Source organism: Ambystoma mexicanum, chromosome 3q (assembly GCF_040938575.1).
Source record: "Ambystoma mexicanum isolate Mex_15411 chromosome 3q, UKY_AmexF1_1, whole genome shotgun sequence".
NCBI classification, from domain to species: Eukaryota; Metazoa; Chordata; class Amphibia; order Caudata; family Ambystomatidae; genus Ambystoma; species Ambystoma mexicanum.
Window position 1 is genome coordinate 926,163,697 of NC_090926.1, and position 14,357 is coordinate 926,178,053.

Sequence of the window (14,357 nt, forward strand, 5' to 3'; positions counted from 1 at the left end):
TACCACTGCCACCTGACATTGACATGCATGCACCGGGTGAGGATGATGAGGATGGAGACGAAGGTGAAGTAGCCCCCCTGCCAGTACGTGATGCACAGGATGGCCATGCAGTACGCCAATCACTGATTCACAAATACTTCTGAACCACAGGGACTATGATAGACATGTGTCAGTGACAAACTGGGTCCATGTGGACATGCACACAGGGATTGTTGGAAGTTGGGCACTGAACACCGTCACACATTAAATGGATACACACGAAATGAACAATGTCCAGCCATTGAATGTTTTTTCTCACAACGGGTGTATTTGTTTAAACAGCAAAAAAGTGACCACTACCCCCCCAACTCCCAGTGAACTCCCAAACCCACCCAACAAACTCCAAAAACCCCCAGTGAACTCCCAAACCCACCCAACAAACTCCCAAACCCCCCCAATAAACGCCACAAAATGCTCCCCTTCACCTCCAACCATGTATCCCACTCCCATTGTCTGCCCACACTACTTGCGGGACTTTTTGCTGTCCGGGGGTGGCATTTCGGTGTGCCTTGCACTCCTTCGGGTCTGGCGCACAGGACTGGTGGGGACTGAGGAAGCAGGTGTGGTGGCTGATGATGAGTCAGTGGCAGGTTCCACGCCTGCTGCAAGGCGTGGCCACTGCATGTGGAGCAGGATTGAAGTAAGTACTTGTGTTACTGCCCCCAGACAGTCCCTCATCAGCACAGCCGATGCATTCACAGCGGCTTTGTTTGCTGTAATGACCGCTGTGGTCCCCGCAATGGCAGTGGCGATTCCCCACCTGGTGTCCTCTCCATCCACAATGTACTGCCGCAGGAGCTCCAACATGGCCTCCTGTCGGGCCTCCACCCTCGGCAGACGTGACTTGAGGGTGTTGGTGGGAGCTGGAGTGGTGGGTGGTGCACTCACGGGGCCTGCATTTTGGGTGCTGTGCTCATCGAAAAGGGCTCAGTTCAGAGTCATGGAGGCAGGGATCAGCACTGCTGTATGTGGGTGAGGGCTCGATATGGGGCGGGGGCGGACACAGGGCTTGGGCTGGGCGGACATGTCACTTCTGTGACTCCCTCCTGGTCCACATTGCCATCCATGTCATCCTCAGTGGTGGCCGGTGCCTGTAGGGACTCCCCTTCAACTGGTGTGGGTGTGGGCTGCTGGGTCTCAAGTGTGTCAGGCACACTGGCAGCAGGTGTTGTTGGCTTTGTCTCGGCTCGGTCAGGCACACTGGCTGTGGGTGTGGCCTGCTTGGCTGCCACAGAGGTAGTGGTGGCGGTAGCCCTTTTCTTTGGGTGGGATGTGGATGCCTTCACAGTGTTGTCTTGCCTGGCATCTTCCTCATCGGTGCCTGAGGGCTAGAAGAGATGCAGGGAATCAGTGATGGTGTTATATGCCAGAAGCATGGTGCTGTTCATTATTCATTTAATTCATTTATTCAATTATTCATGTCTTACAGGTGTGTCACACAGGGTATTCTGAGGGGGCATTTTGGCATTCACTGCATGGCGGGTGGCATGCCGTTGATTTGGGGTTTGTGTGATGTGTTACATGGGCACGGTCCAGTTGTGTTGGCTGTGTGTTGGTTATGGGATTGGCACTCAGCATGCATTTCTGTCTGGCAGGGTTTGGCCCGCCATCTGGACTTGGATATGTTAATGTGGGTGTTGGGGCATGCATTGCCTTGCCTAGACTTTCTTCCACATCACTTGTGCTACGACATGGTATCCCCTACAGGGATCTACAGGGTCACTCACCGCCTTCTGGGGATGATGCCGCAGCCGTCTCCATCTCCCCGAATCCCTCCATGGACTCTGGATCTATGAAGTTGCTTGCGGTCTCCTCCCAGGGCATCATTTTGGCAGGAGGGTGGGGACCCCATCAGTGGCCATGGCCGTCTTCCTGTTGTTTGCCATGATGTTCAGGATCCTCAAGCGGAGGTCATCCCACCTCTTCCTGCAGTCCTTGACACTACGTGGGGTGGTTCCTACAGCCGACACCTTGCGGGCTACCTCCTGCCAGATGTCCTTCTTCTTCTGCTGCACCTCACGCTTCATGTCATGGGATTTCATGAGGTCTGCATGTGCAGCAAGGGTGTCCGCTAACATATTTAATTCAGCGTTGGAAAAACGCTGTTTCCGCAGCCGGCGGGTGGTCTTCCGGGTAGCCTTAGACATTCTCAATGTATTGGCACAGACCTCTCAAGGATACAACTAGTGGTTTGGGAAGATTGCAATGGATTGTGTTTTTAAAATGGCCGCCGGCCCATTTCCTGTTCTGACGCGATGACGTTGTTTCCGGTCCGGTTTTACGAGCCCGGTATTAACATGTTGGTATTACCGGGTCGGTATTTAGGGGTTCCTCCTAGGCGGTGGCAGTATCGGCGGGTACCGTGATGGCGCTATCAGGGAGTTGGAGGGCCTTTTGTGGCATGCCGGTATGGCCATTACCGGCATGGGGGTTTGCACGTGCTCGTGCACTCGTAATCACCCGCTATTAGCGGCGTCATACGAGCACGGACCCGCTCGTTCCGCCATGCCGGTAATGACCCCGTTTTTACCGCGCTACTCGTAATGAGGCCCTATGAGATGTTATTGTACATCCAGGGTTGCATCTTGGGCAAGTTGTGGGGAAGAAGAGGAAGGTGAATGTTTGATCACTTTAGATGTATTGGATGTCAAATCGATAGGTATGTCTTTAAAGCTTTTTCTTCATCACCAAGTTATCTGAACGTGGGGCAGAAAATGTATTAGTTGAGCTAAAGAACAGGCTATTGCGTTATTGGATTCTAGACCCAGGCGGTGGTGTTGATATACAATATTTGAGTAGAGAAAGCCACTAAGATATAACATTGTTGTATTCATACTGCTTTCCCATGCTCATAGCTCCCCCTGCCACGATAGCCTTTGAAGGAGATGCCCAGGCACTATGTGTCTGTACAGTAACACACTTGCCTTCATCATTGCACCAAAAGAGAGTAATGATTTAGCCTTAAAACTGAGCTGCACTGGGATCTTTCTGCGCATGAGGAGTACATTAAGGAAGCTGGGGAGAGTGAGGTGTACCCAAAGAACCGTAGAATGTGTTTCCATCCAAGGTAAAACAGGGGGAAGGTGCACCCGAAAGACCAAGGTAAATAAAAAATGTCCAGTCAGACAATGGGAAAACTCATTAATCATATCAAGCTACTAGGCAGTGGGTACAGCACAAGATATTATTCAAGACTAAGTCCAAATAAAATGCTACTTATCGGTTGAATGTCCAGCAAAGAAAGAGGAAAAATGCAGGATAGAATGTGAAGTGTAAGGTCTTAGGACTGTCGTTTTTTACAGACACACATGGGGCTAAACGTACTAAGGAGTTAATAAACCTCAGAGGAGTTTGAGGGTTGCCAGAAAATGTAGTTTTATGTTGAAAGGTTTTATTTGATTAGGAAAGAAAGTAAAAGAAAGTGAAGCATAATACTCTCCTCCGAGTCCTGCCATAGAATATCTTTTATAGAATAGTTTCAATAACATACATTTTTCTTTACTTTTTGGATAAGCTTGTTGGCTTGACGTTGAGTGCACTACCCTGCATACTTTGATATTTTACAGAATTGCAGTATTTGCTGATGGATACATATCCACAGTGTTTGGTCATGGTCCTACCACTTCACAATCACTCTGTTGGACCATCACCTCAGGCAAGCATTGTTGCAGAGGTCCTTATCTCAGCAAGACGAGTTGAATGAGGGGACAAGCCACCTCACGCAGCTTCAGAGCCACAGAGGAGAGAGAACCAAACTGCCACTCCTCTACTATGCAACCCGAGCAGTGCTGCAGTTTCACTAGGCCTGTTGGGTTTGCACAGGAAAGGAGTGGAACATAGCTGCTTTTTCCCCTCTGGCCCAGCAAATAGCCTCACAACTCCTATGTGTGATGAATCCTGCAGAGTCATAACTGAATCCCAGCCTAAAAACTCCTCCCATGTGGCCAGGGAAAGGCAACCGCTACCTGGTCCTAACCCTGGGGATGGCATTGGGGGTGGGGCCTGGGGGCGAATCAGATTGGAGGAGATGGTTGTCAGGGTAAAGTGGTGACTCCCTTGGGAAAAACACAGTGTTCCTCTTAGTATTAAGATGAAGATCTTATAATTCCCAAATGTCTAATGGCATGCTTTTACTGTACAAATCCCTCCCATGAGAAAACCAATTAACTTTTTGTGAAAAGTCATCCAGAGGGACTAATCTTTGTACTTTAGGAGTTCAAGAAGCAAATATGACATCCTTTAATTATCAGGATTCTGTCTTGGGTAAGAGGCTTTATACAATAGTTATTTCCATAACATCTTCTAACTCTGATAATCTGCAGGTAACAAATCAATCAAAACTTGACAGCTATAGAAAACCTAAGATTACTATGGAATCCAAGGACCATAATGCTTATGGTACTTGGACGAGAAAGAGGGACAAGGAGATGATGAGGATCAATGGTGTTCCTAAAGATAAAATGCAGTCTAGTTGTTTTTCGTTTCAAATCATCTGAGCGGGACATTAAAAAAATGGAGAAAACATCCACAGGTGCAAGAAGGAGGAGGAGGAGGAAAATGAAAGAGAAAGAGTTGCAGAGGTAGAAGTAGTCAGAAATGAAGCCAAAGTGGCTGCAACTGAAACCACACTGAGAACTCCAGCAGAAGCCGACGCGGAGGAAGAAGGTGTACCGTACTGCAGAGTCCACGCAGAAAGAAGCAGAGTCAGGGAAGCCAGAGGGAAGAGAAGCGCAGCTGATCGGGAGACACGCTCCTGCCCCGACGTGAGTCCCTCTGGTGTGCTGAGGGGCGCAGAGGTCCAACGGAGCCTGTAGAGCTTCAGAGATGGACCGGGCAGCCAGCAGCAGTCACAGAAGGGCTGTCAGCGACAGTGCTGGACTGCACAGGGTGTAATGCAGCATCCGCGAGTAACACAGAGATGCCCTAGAAAGGTGGTGAATTGCCTGAAGCAAGAGATAAACCTGGGGCTCTCTGAGGCGAACAACTAATAAGAGACAATTTTGAATACCAAAAAAATAGAATAAAAGGGCAAGCCGGGCGCAGTTCTCCTTTGAAATTTTGGGAAATCTGTAATCCACATGGCCAAAACCCAAGAAACTATAAAGAAGGAATGAAAGGTAAAGAACTGGTGAAATTATCCTTTTGCGAGACATCGGCTTGGAGAAACTTGCAACCCACATTGCCAAATTATAAAGATGATATAAGAGTGCAACACAGGCACGATCCTCCTTTCCTGAGACACCAGTTTGCGGAAACCTGTAACCCACATTGTCAACATCCAAGAGACTGCAGAACCAGGCACACATTGTGCAAACCTCCTCACATGGGATAGTGGTGTGGAGGGCATTGGAACAAATATTGCCACTAGTAGAAGAGAACATTTATAGTTTTTCGAGTTTTACTTCCTGACAGGCGAGTACACCAGGAAAGGGACAAGTTGTAGTTAGCCCTGCAGGTGCGGGGACCAGGGAAGAAACAGTGGCTTTGAAGAGCTATGTTTGTGATAAAAAAGTATGGTGGAAAATAAACTATCTTTTATCATTCTGACAAACTACTGTAACACAAAAGACATGTGTGGTGCTGCTCTGCTGAAAAGTTTTTCACCTAGAGAATAAACGTGATTGTGAAACAAACTGTTGCTTTGGTTTTTGAACAAGTGTTTATTGAAAGAGACATTGGGGGTCATTGCATCTTTGGAGGCAGCCATGGTGCTAATAGCACCATGGCTGCCTCCAAAGTCGTGTCCGGGTTCTCAGAATGGGGACTTACCGGGTCATTCCAACCTTGGAGGACCCGGTAAGTCCCCATTCTGAAAACCATTTCCCATTCCCATTCCCCCATAGAGCTCAATGGGAATGGGGAAGGAGCTAATAGCGGGCCCGTTATTAACTCCCCGGTTCCTTAGCTCCCGCTAAGGGCAGCTCGTAAAACCAGCCGGCCTTAGTGGGACCCGCTAAGGGACCTAGGAATGCGGCAGTAAGGGGTTAACGGCACCGGCATCTTTACCAGTGCCGTTAACCCCTTATCGCCGGCCTCGTAATGGTGGAAGTCGTATTGGATAGAAAAGATATTTTAATGGAACTGAATAGAACTTTGTTGAACCAGAACTTTTTCAAAGGTCTTCCTGAATTGATCAAGGGGAAGGGAGTCAACCCCTGGTCAAATGTTTGGACTTTTGCACTGTTTTGTTGAACTGATATACATTTTCCTTATATGCTTTTATTATATGTATTAGTGTGAGGATCAGATACATATTGGATGCTAGTTCATCTTTCTTTAGTTTTAGTTTGCCAGGTAGGGACATCCTTGTTAGGATAGGGACAGATAGGCATTTATCTCACCCCTCTTTTACTTTAATAAAATGACAAACATTGAGAAAACGACAACTTTGAGTTCGTCTCGCTTTTTTGACCCCCCACATATGACAACAGCCAAAGTTATTGGCTTGACCAATGCTGCTTTGCTCCTGAAAATAAAATGTACAGACAAAGGCCCTAATTCCGAGTCGGGCGGTAGGGGATACCGGGCACCGGTAAGGAGACCGGTGCTGGTAATCCCCTACCGCCCGATTCCGAAGTCCCCTAACTGGAACCGTAAGGGACGTTTGGTCAGACCAAACGTACCTTACGGGTCCCGTTAGGGGACCAGGGCGCAAATAACGGGTTTGCCAGTAGCGAGCCCGTTATTTGCACCCTCCCCATTCCCATTGAACCCTATGGGGGCTCAAATGGGAATGGGGAATGGTTTGGTCAATGGGCACTTACCCTCCAGGGTCGGAATGGACCGGTAAGTCCCCATTGTACCAAACCGGAGTCGGTACCGGTATGGGAGGCAGCCATGGAGCTAATTGCTCCATGGCTACCACCATACTTGGAATGACCCCCAAAGTCCTTAAACCCCACGAGCAGCAGGCTTTTGGCTGATTGAGGAAGGCCCACACAAGGTAACATTTACAGTGGGTATAATGATTTTTTCAAGCAATGCTACATCATAGAACAGGTCAGGCTTTTAAACTAAGTGAAAGATGGTTCACTCCACTTTATTCCTGAACAGTTCACACTCACATTGAAGAACAACTGTCCGATAAATCATGGCTAAAGGCAGGGCACATCTGCAGCAAGGCCAAAACCTAATTACACAATGAAATCGTGAACACAAACAACATTTTGGGGAAGATTATGCTTGTCCATATTTCTTAGAGGTCCATCCTGAGCAAATTGCACCACTGCATCTTTAGGTCTAAAAAATGTCTTCGCAGATGAACGATCCATACTATTCCCAAGCATGTTAACGACAATGGACTTGATACAAGCGGTCTGTATGGCAGTGGCATCATAAAACCACAAACTTAGCAAAAACAGAAAGGTTAGCTATCAAAAAACGGTAGGATATGAAGCGGGGATTGCACTTACCTCTTAATGCTTCCACTTCTACGTCATGTTGTTTGAAGTTCTTTTTAATGTTCTTGATTCTGGAAAAAAGGCCAAAGATTTAAGGAGCAATAAGGAAAAACACCATTAACAGTCACTATTAAAATGGAATCCACAACACAGGCCCATTCATGACCTGCAACACATACTCCTGTGTGAATGGGGTTGCTCATCACAATAGAAACCAGAGCTCAAACATAAAGGGGTAGGAAAAGTATGTTATCTCGTCCATAGAGCTGTTTACATGACCATCTTTCATGAACCTTGTTTGGCAATGATGGCTCCAGGTCTCACTGGGTTGGGGGTCAACAAAAAATGAATATACCTGCTCCTGTACAATAGCAGTAGATGGAACATGCTCTTCTGATGCCAAAACACCAATGATAGCATATAGAGAGGTTGTTAAAGGAACAGAAAACGCTAAATGACCTTCCACAATGAAACTAGCGCCTAGATACCTACGGGTTTTGCGCGCTGCAAATAAAGATACCAACGGGTTATGTGTGCTAAATAAAGAGGGCAATGGACAATGAAAATCGTCAATTCATTCTCATGTCATGCAATTTATTTTAGAAGAAAGCAAGGAATGCCATTTTAAGAACTGGGCTGGGCTTGAGCAACCTCAGGTGTACTTGTTCTGTGGAGGAAACAAAAACGTTTGTCAAGGATTCTCACAAATATCTGACAACCTTGGGAGCTTCAAACTGGATTGAAGATGCCCCGTCGATCTGCTTACATTTACAGTTACACTCAATTATAATAACATTTTCATTTATAGAACGTCAAGCCAGAATTCTCCCGTTTCGAAATACTGTAATAATAGGTGTTGTCATTATCCAACTAAATGGTACTTAATTGATTATCTGGGGTTGAATGCTATGTCTGCCTGCATAGATCTTAATCTGTGCCTGTAAATTGCACCAATATCTGGCATGAGCACTTAAATCTCTGAGCTATCTTGATTAATTGCTCTTCACAAATTTCTGGAAACATTACAATCAGATTTTATCCCCACACAAGGGACATAAAGGCCCTATAAAAACGCAGGGATCATATCTTAAAAAAGACATGGCCAGCCGTCAAAGTTGATATTGCTGGAACTTTCTTCAACATTCTTCTCTGTGGAAACGAAACATTGCTCTCTGTATTTACATCCATAGCATGGTTTGGAGAAAAGCACAGGTGTTGGGCTAAGTGATTTCTAGAGAATAGGCAGCAGTCCATCTCCCAATGATTGACACTTTGAAACATGGCTCCCAGTCAGGTGGGCATCCTCGTTTATCCCTCTTTTCAGCAAACGCTCTCTAGTAACAGGAAATGTTTTGGGCACTATTTGAATATAGCCTTATTGATTCAGGGAGCGGTCAGTATCGTAAGTTGGGTAAGGGTCCTTATCCCAGTAGCAATACATATTTTGGAGTTTGGTAAAAAAAATTACTTTAACAGCAAAGGAAATAGACACACGGAGTTAGTAAATTAAATGTGGTTTTTATTTGTAGTATTACAAAAACAAACTTGTCTTCATAAATTAAGCATTTTAATTGCAACTTGGAACAGGTTTAATATGAGCCTGCATTAGGTGTCATGCAAAAGTAAACTGTTCCTCTTTTAGAAAATGAAAGTATTTTCCAATGTTTTAGCTTCCTCCTTTGTTTGCTAAATAGAATGTTGCAGCCGAAAGATGTCCTCCCAGAGAGAAACTGAATTGTTGAAAAACAAGTTGCCTGTAAAATTGCATTGTTGTTTGCCTGTCTGCTTCTGAAGACAGATTGTTCAGAATGAAGTCAATACCAGTAATTATTAACTGTGCTTTAATCATTCTGATTGGCCGAGAGGAGGTCAATAACAAGCTCCATGTGCCAATATTCTAGAGTAGCAAGCGCCAAGTTAAGAATGGGACATACATACATGTACATCTCGATTACTGCAAAGGAAACTCCAGAAAATACAAAACTGCTGTTCAAGATTATGCAGCCCGTAAAGAATGTGCAAAGAGAACAGGAAAAAATAAATGTGATTGTCTTAATATGCTTGGTAGGGTGATTCTTGATAGCTTACATGCAGTCCATAAGCGTATTCTTGCTCGTACCCCGGATTAGCCCTCAAATGTAATTACATCATATATACGTATGTAAGTGATTTATAAAGCACAGACCTTCGTAAAAATACTGATGTCACTAAACTTCAATGGGTGACCAGAGGTGATCAAGGGCTCACATTTATAAAATAAATGGATTATCAATCAGGCATTAACATTTGTCTCACATTTGCTCCACAGCACCTAAAAGCATCTACTAGGAAATCTGTGCAATGCATGAATGTGCTCTCTGACAGTTGTACAATGCCTATAGTCGGTTGTGTGTGCAAAGGTGCAATTTTAAAAGCTCATCTATAGACTCCTACTGGATCATTTTGGCAGACTGCAGATTGACCTCGGGGTCAACTGATGGTAAAGTACTATTCCTCTTGTGTAGGGATTCGGTTGTAACCTGGTTGGATTTCTGATGGCATAGGTGAACAGGGTTTGGTCATAACAGGAAATACCTCATCAATAAGGCATTGGTACCCCTCACCCATAGAGAGGGGTACCATAGAGAGGTTAGTTACCCTGTAGCCAGGGGAGAGAAGTAACGAGAAAATAGCATTTAGCATTTAAAGAAAACCATTTAGCATTTAAAACATCAGAACAGCTAAGCTTGACTCTGTTAAATGTGATTGAAATTCGACTATTTTGACCTTTTCACCATCCAGGGCATAATTATTTACTTTACTTACCTGCATCTTTGTGATTCATTTATTTGTATTGTGACTTGTGCAACGAGCAAAGCACTTGTACCTAGTTTTGTGTGCACTTTCTGAACGGGAACTACATTTCCCAGAAGCACATCTGCCTATTTTTGGAAACGTCTGGCGCTTCTGCGCCGGCGCTTCTGGGGCAAGCCGGTCTGTGCCGGTCCTCGCCGAGCCCATCGCCCTCGGCCAGAAACTCTGCATCTACCAGGTTTTCTGATATCAAGCTCTAATCTCTGGTAAGAATAGGCTTTTCCAAAGTAAATGCACTCCTTGTCAAGCTACAAGAGTTACAAAATACTGAAGCTATACATGCGCATATATTAGAGATCCTTGACAAACCTGATAGTAAACTTCCATGCACTGAGCAGGACTCCACCAATGACACCAGCCCGACGCCACTTAGCACTCAGACCTCGCTTACCAAAGCACATATTACACATACCATCAATAAAAAAATCAAGGCGCAAAACACTCACAAACTAAATGAGAAAACTCTATCCCCCCCAACTTGGATGACTTAAAAGTATGTCTACTAAATACAAGATCCCTTAACAATCATGCGCAATGTGTCCATGACTTGATATTGCAAGACAACATAGACATCATGTGCATCACTGAGACATGGCTACAGGACCCAATAGGTCCCACATGTTCTAGAGCAGTCCCCACAGGCTACAAAATCCACTACAACAATAGAGTCAGCGGGAAAGGGGGTGGGGTAGCCATAATATCACGAGACTCCATACCTGTGCTCCCCACGACTACAATATGCTCAGGTTGTGAAACCTTACACCTTGAATATTGCCCTACAAATAACAACTGTATTAACTTCCTACTTGTCTACAGACCACCATCACTCGGCTCTGAGTTCAATGATGAACTCATACACCATGCCAATTCACTAATAGGACAGAACAAATCCACAATTATCCTTGGAGACTTGAACCGATGGCGCGGTGACTCCAAAGATAAAGAAGCAATCCATCTTGAAAAAAATCTTCAAAAAATCCAGTTTAATGTACTAAACCATGTCCCTACCATGGCTAACGGCCACCAATTGGACTGGGTTATTTCCAATAACATCAAAACAAACAATGTTACCACTACTCCCTTTATATGGTCTGACCATTACAAAGTAGATTTCAATCTATTGATCCCTCAGTTAGCAAAAAAACCTGCTAATGATGCCAAGAAAGTTTACTCAAGAAACTTCAAAAATATCGAAAGCACAGATTTACAATCCTGTGTTAACAGAATCCTGGCCGACACTAAGGAAACAAACTCCTGTGACACCAACATAAGCAAATATGACCATCAGATGCAAAGTTTGATAAACCAAAAAGCACCTAAACGAGAAAAAACAGTCAGGCCCAATTCCAACCATCAAAAATGGTATACACCAGAACTGACCAAACTTAAAAAGGAAAAAAACCTTAGAGAAGCTCAATGGCAAAAAAACCCTACAGGCGACAATAAGATTAGTTGGAAGTCACTCGAAAAATCATATAAGAACCGCATTAATGAAGCCAAAAGGAATTATTTCAACAGTCAAATCGAAGCATCTGCAAGCTCAGCAAGCAAACTCTTCGACATACTAAAATCTATCGACAAACCCCAGGCCCTGGTTCCCAATTTCAGTCCCTCCCAACTATAATGTGATAACACTCAGACATCTTTCGCCAATAAAATCATCAAAGCGAGAGAACGAATTGCATCCGCCCTTCAGACCAAGCCACAACCTAACCCTTCAGTCGAACTGACGACTGACATGGGGATAGAGAAATTCCAATTTCAACAAATTTCTATTGCTACCAAGAAGAAAACACTGGCATCTATGAAACCATCGTCCTGTGCGGAAAACAAGCTTCGACCGAAAATCATTCTTGAACACTCTGACATTTTCGCCCCTTTATTTACTAAAATTGTAAATTTATCTTTCAGAGATAAAACAGTGCCAGTTAAAATAATAAAAATCACCATTACCCCACTGGCAAAAAACCCAACTTAGACCAAGGCGACCCTAACACTTGAGGCCCATTGCGAACTGCAATTTCACCCTTAAGGTCATGGACAAAATCGCTACAGCTCAACTACAGGAATACGTAGATAAAAATGAGTCATTACATCCGCAACAATCCGGCTTTAGAGCAGCACATAGCACAGAGACAGCAATGCTAGACTTACAAACAAAAATGCTGGAAATCATGGACAAAGGTAAAACCGGATTACTAGTGCCTTTAGACCTAAGTGCTGCATTTGACTTGTTAGATCACCAACTCTTACAACAAGCCCTAGCGAAAACGGCAAACTGCTCCAATGAAGCAATAAGCTGGCTTACCTCCTTTCTAGAGAACAGAATTTCACGTGTCCACTGGGGAGACACATTTTCAACTGAGCATAACATCTTGTGTGGAGTTCCTCAGGGAGCCAGCTTATCACCGCTGCTCTTTAATATCTACATACGCCTCCTGTGTGAATTACTGGAACAACTTCAAGTATTTTTCACTAACTATGCTGACGACACCCAGCTAGTTATGGAATTGAGCGGTAATTAAGTTAAAGACAATATTACATTGAATACCATCTATAAGAATTTAGAAGAGTGGATGAACAATAATTGGATGTGCCTTAACAGCAACAAGACCGAGTTAATGGTATTTGGATCCACCCAGGCTCGCGCTAAACTGACATCTGACTACAAGGCATTCCAAATCAAGGAATCCTGCATTGATGTAGTTGGTAAAGTCAAAACACTTGGCATGACCCTGGAAGCTACACTCAACGCAGATGCTCAAGCCATGTATGTCAGCAAAAACTGCAACTACTATATTAGACTCCTCAAAGCAATTAGGCCCCTTCTCAATTAAAAAATTGTGCCACTATTGCCAGAGCCACCATTTTATCGCGCTTGGACTATGTTAACACACTCCTTGCTGGTGCCAGCAAACAAAGCTTACACAAGTAACAACTGATTCAAAATCAGGCGATAGGAGTTATCAAACAACAACCAAGGAGAGATCATATCAGCGAAGCCAGACGAGATCTACATTGGTTGAAAATGGAAGACCGCGTACAATTCAAGTCCTTGGGCCTCATTCCGAGTATGGGGGTAAGGGATAGCGGCCACCGGTAACGAGACCGGTGGCGGTAATCCCTTACCGCCATACTCCGAGTTCCCTCTGCGCCCTCGCCCTTAACGCCTGCTTTGAGCAGGTGTTAAAGTCGAGGGCGCAAAGGGGCCTCCAAGCCAATAACGGTGACCGTAATGAACGGTCACCGTTATTTGCATCTTCCCCATTCCCATTGAGCCCTATGGGGGCTCATTTGGGAATGGGGAAGAGCCTTGGTGAATGGGGAATTACCGCACCGCCAACCTTGGAATGGGGCGGTGATTCCGCCATCCACCAAGGCGCTGCCGGTCCGGGTACGGCGTCAACCAAGGCGTTAATAGCGCCATTGGTTAGCGCCGTACTCGGAATGAGGCCCCTTGTGTCTAACCCATAAATGCCTTTATGGAAAAGCCCCTGCCTACCTCAAGACCAAACTAACACCCTACAACCCTACCAGAACATTAAGATCTGAAGCCAAGGGACTGATAACAACTCCTAAATTCAAAAAAGAACTAGGTCTAGGAAGAGCATTCCACACACGTGCGGCAGCTTTCTGGAAAAAACTACTGACAAGCCTCAGACTAGAATCTAACCTATTTTCTTTCCGTAAAAAACTGAAAACCTTGACTACAAGGCATTCCAAATCAAGGAATCCTGCATTGATGTAGTTGGTAAAGTCAAAACACTTGGCATGACCCTGGAAGCTACACTCAACGCAGATGCTCAAGCCGTGTATGTCAGCAAAAACTGCAACTACTATATTAGACTCCTCAAAGCAATTAGGCCCCTTCTCAATTAAAAAATTGTGCCACTATTGCCAGAGCCACCATTTTATCGCGCTTGGACTATGTTAACACACTCCTTGCTGGTGCCAGCAAACAAAGCTTACACAAGTAACAACTGATTCAAAATCAGGCGATAGGAGTTATCAAACAACAACCAAGGAGAGATCATATCAGCGAAGCCAGACGAGATCTACATTGGT

At 44.9% G+C, this 14,357-nt stretch overlaps 1 protein-coding gene across 1 annotated transcript in view; it reads right to left on the reverse strand.

Annotated features, from left to right (window-relative positions):
- LOC138583119 (ATP-binding cassette sub-family A member 9-like) overlaps positions 1-14,357 on the reverse strand; it is a 2,601,648-nt gene that overhangs the window by 1,744,591 nt on the left and 842,700 nt on the right. Inside the window, exon 11 of the mRNA XM_069655079.1 lies at positions 7,452-7,510. Coding sequence (XP_069511180.1) covers positions 7,452-7,510 — 59 coding nt within the window. The remainder of the gene's footprint in view (positions 1-7,451; positions 7,511-14,357) is intronic.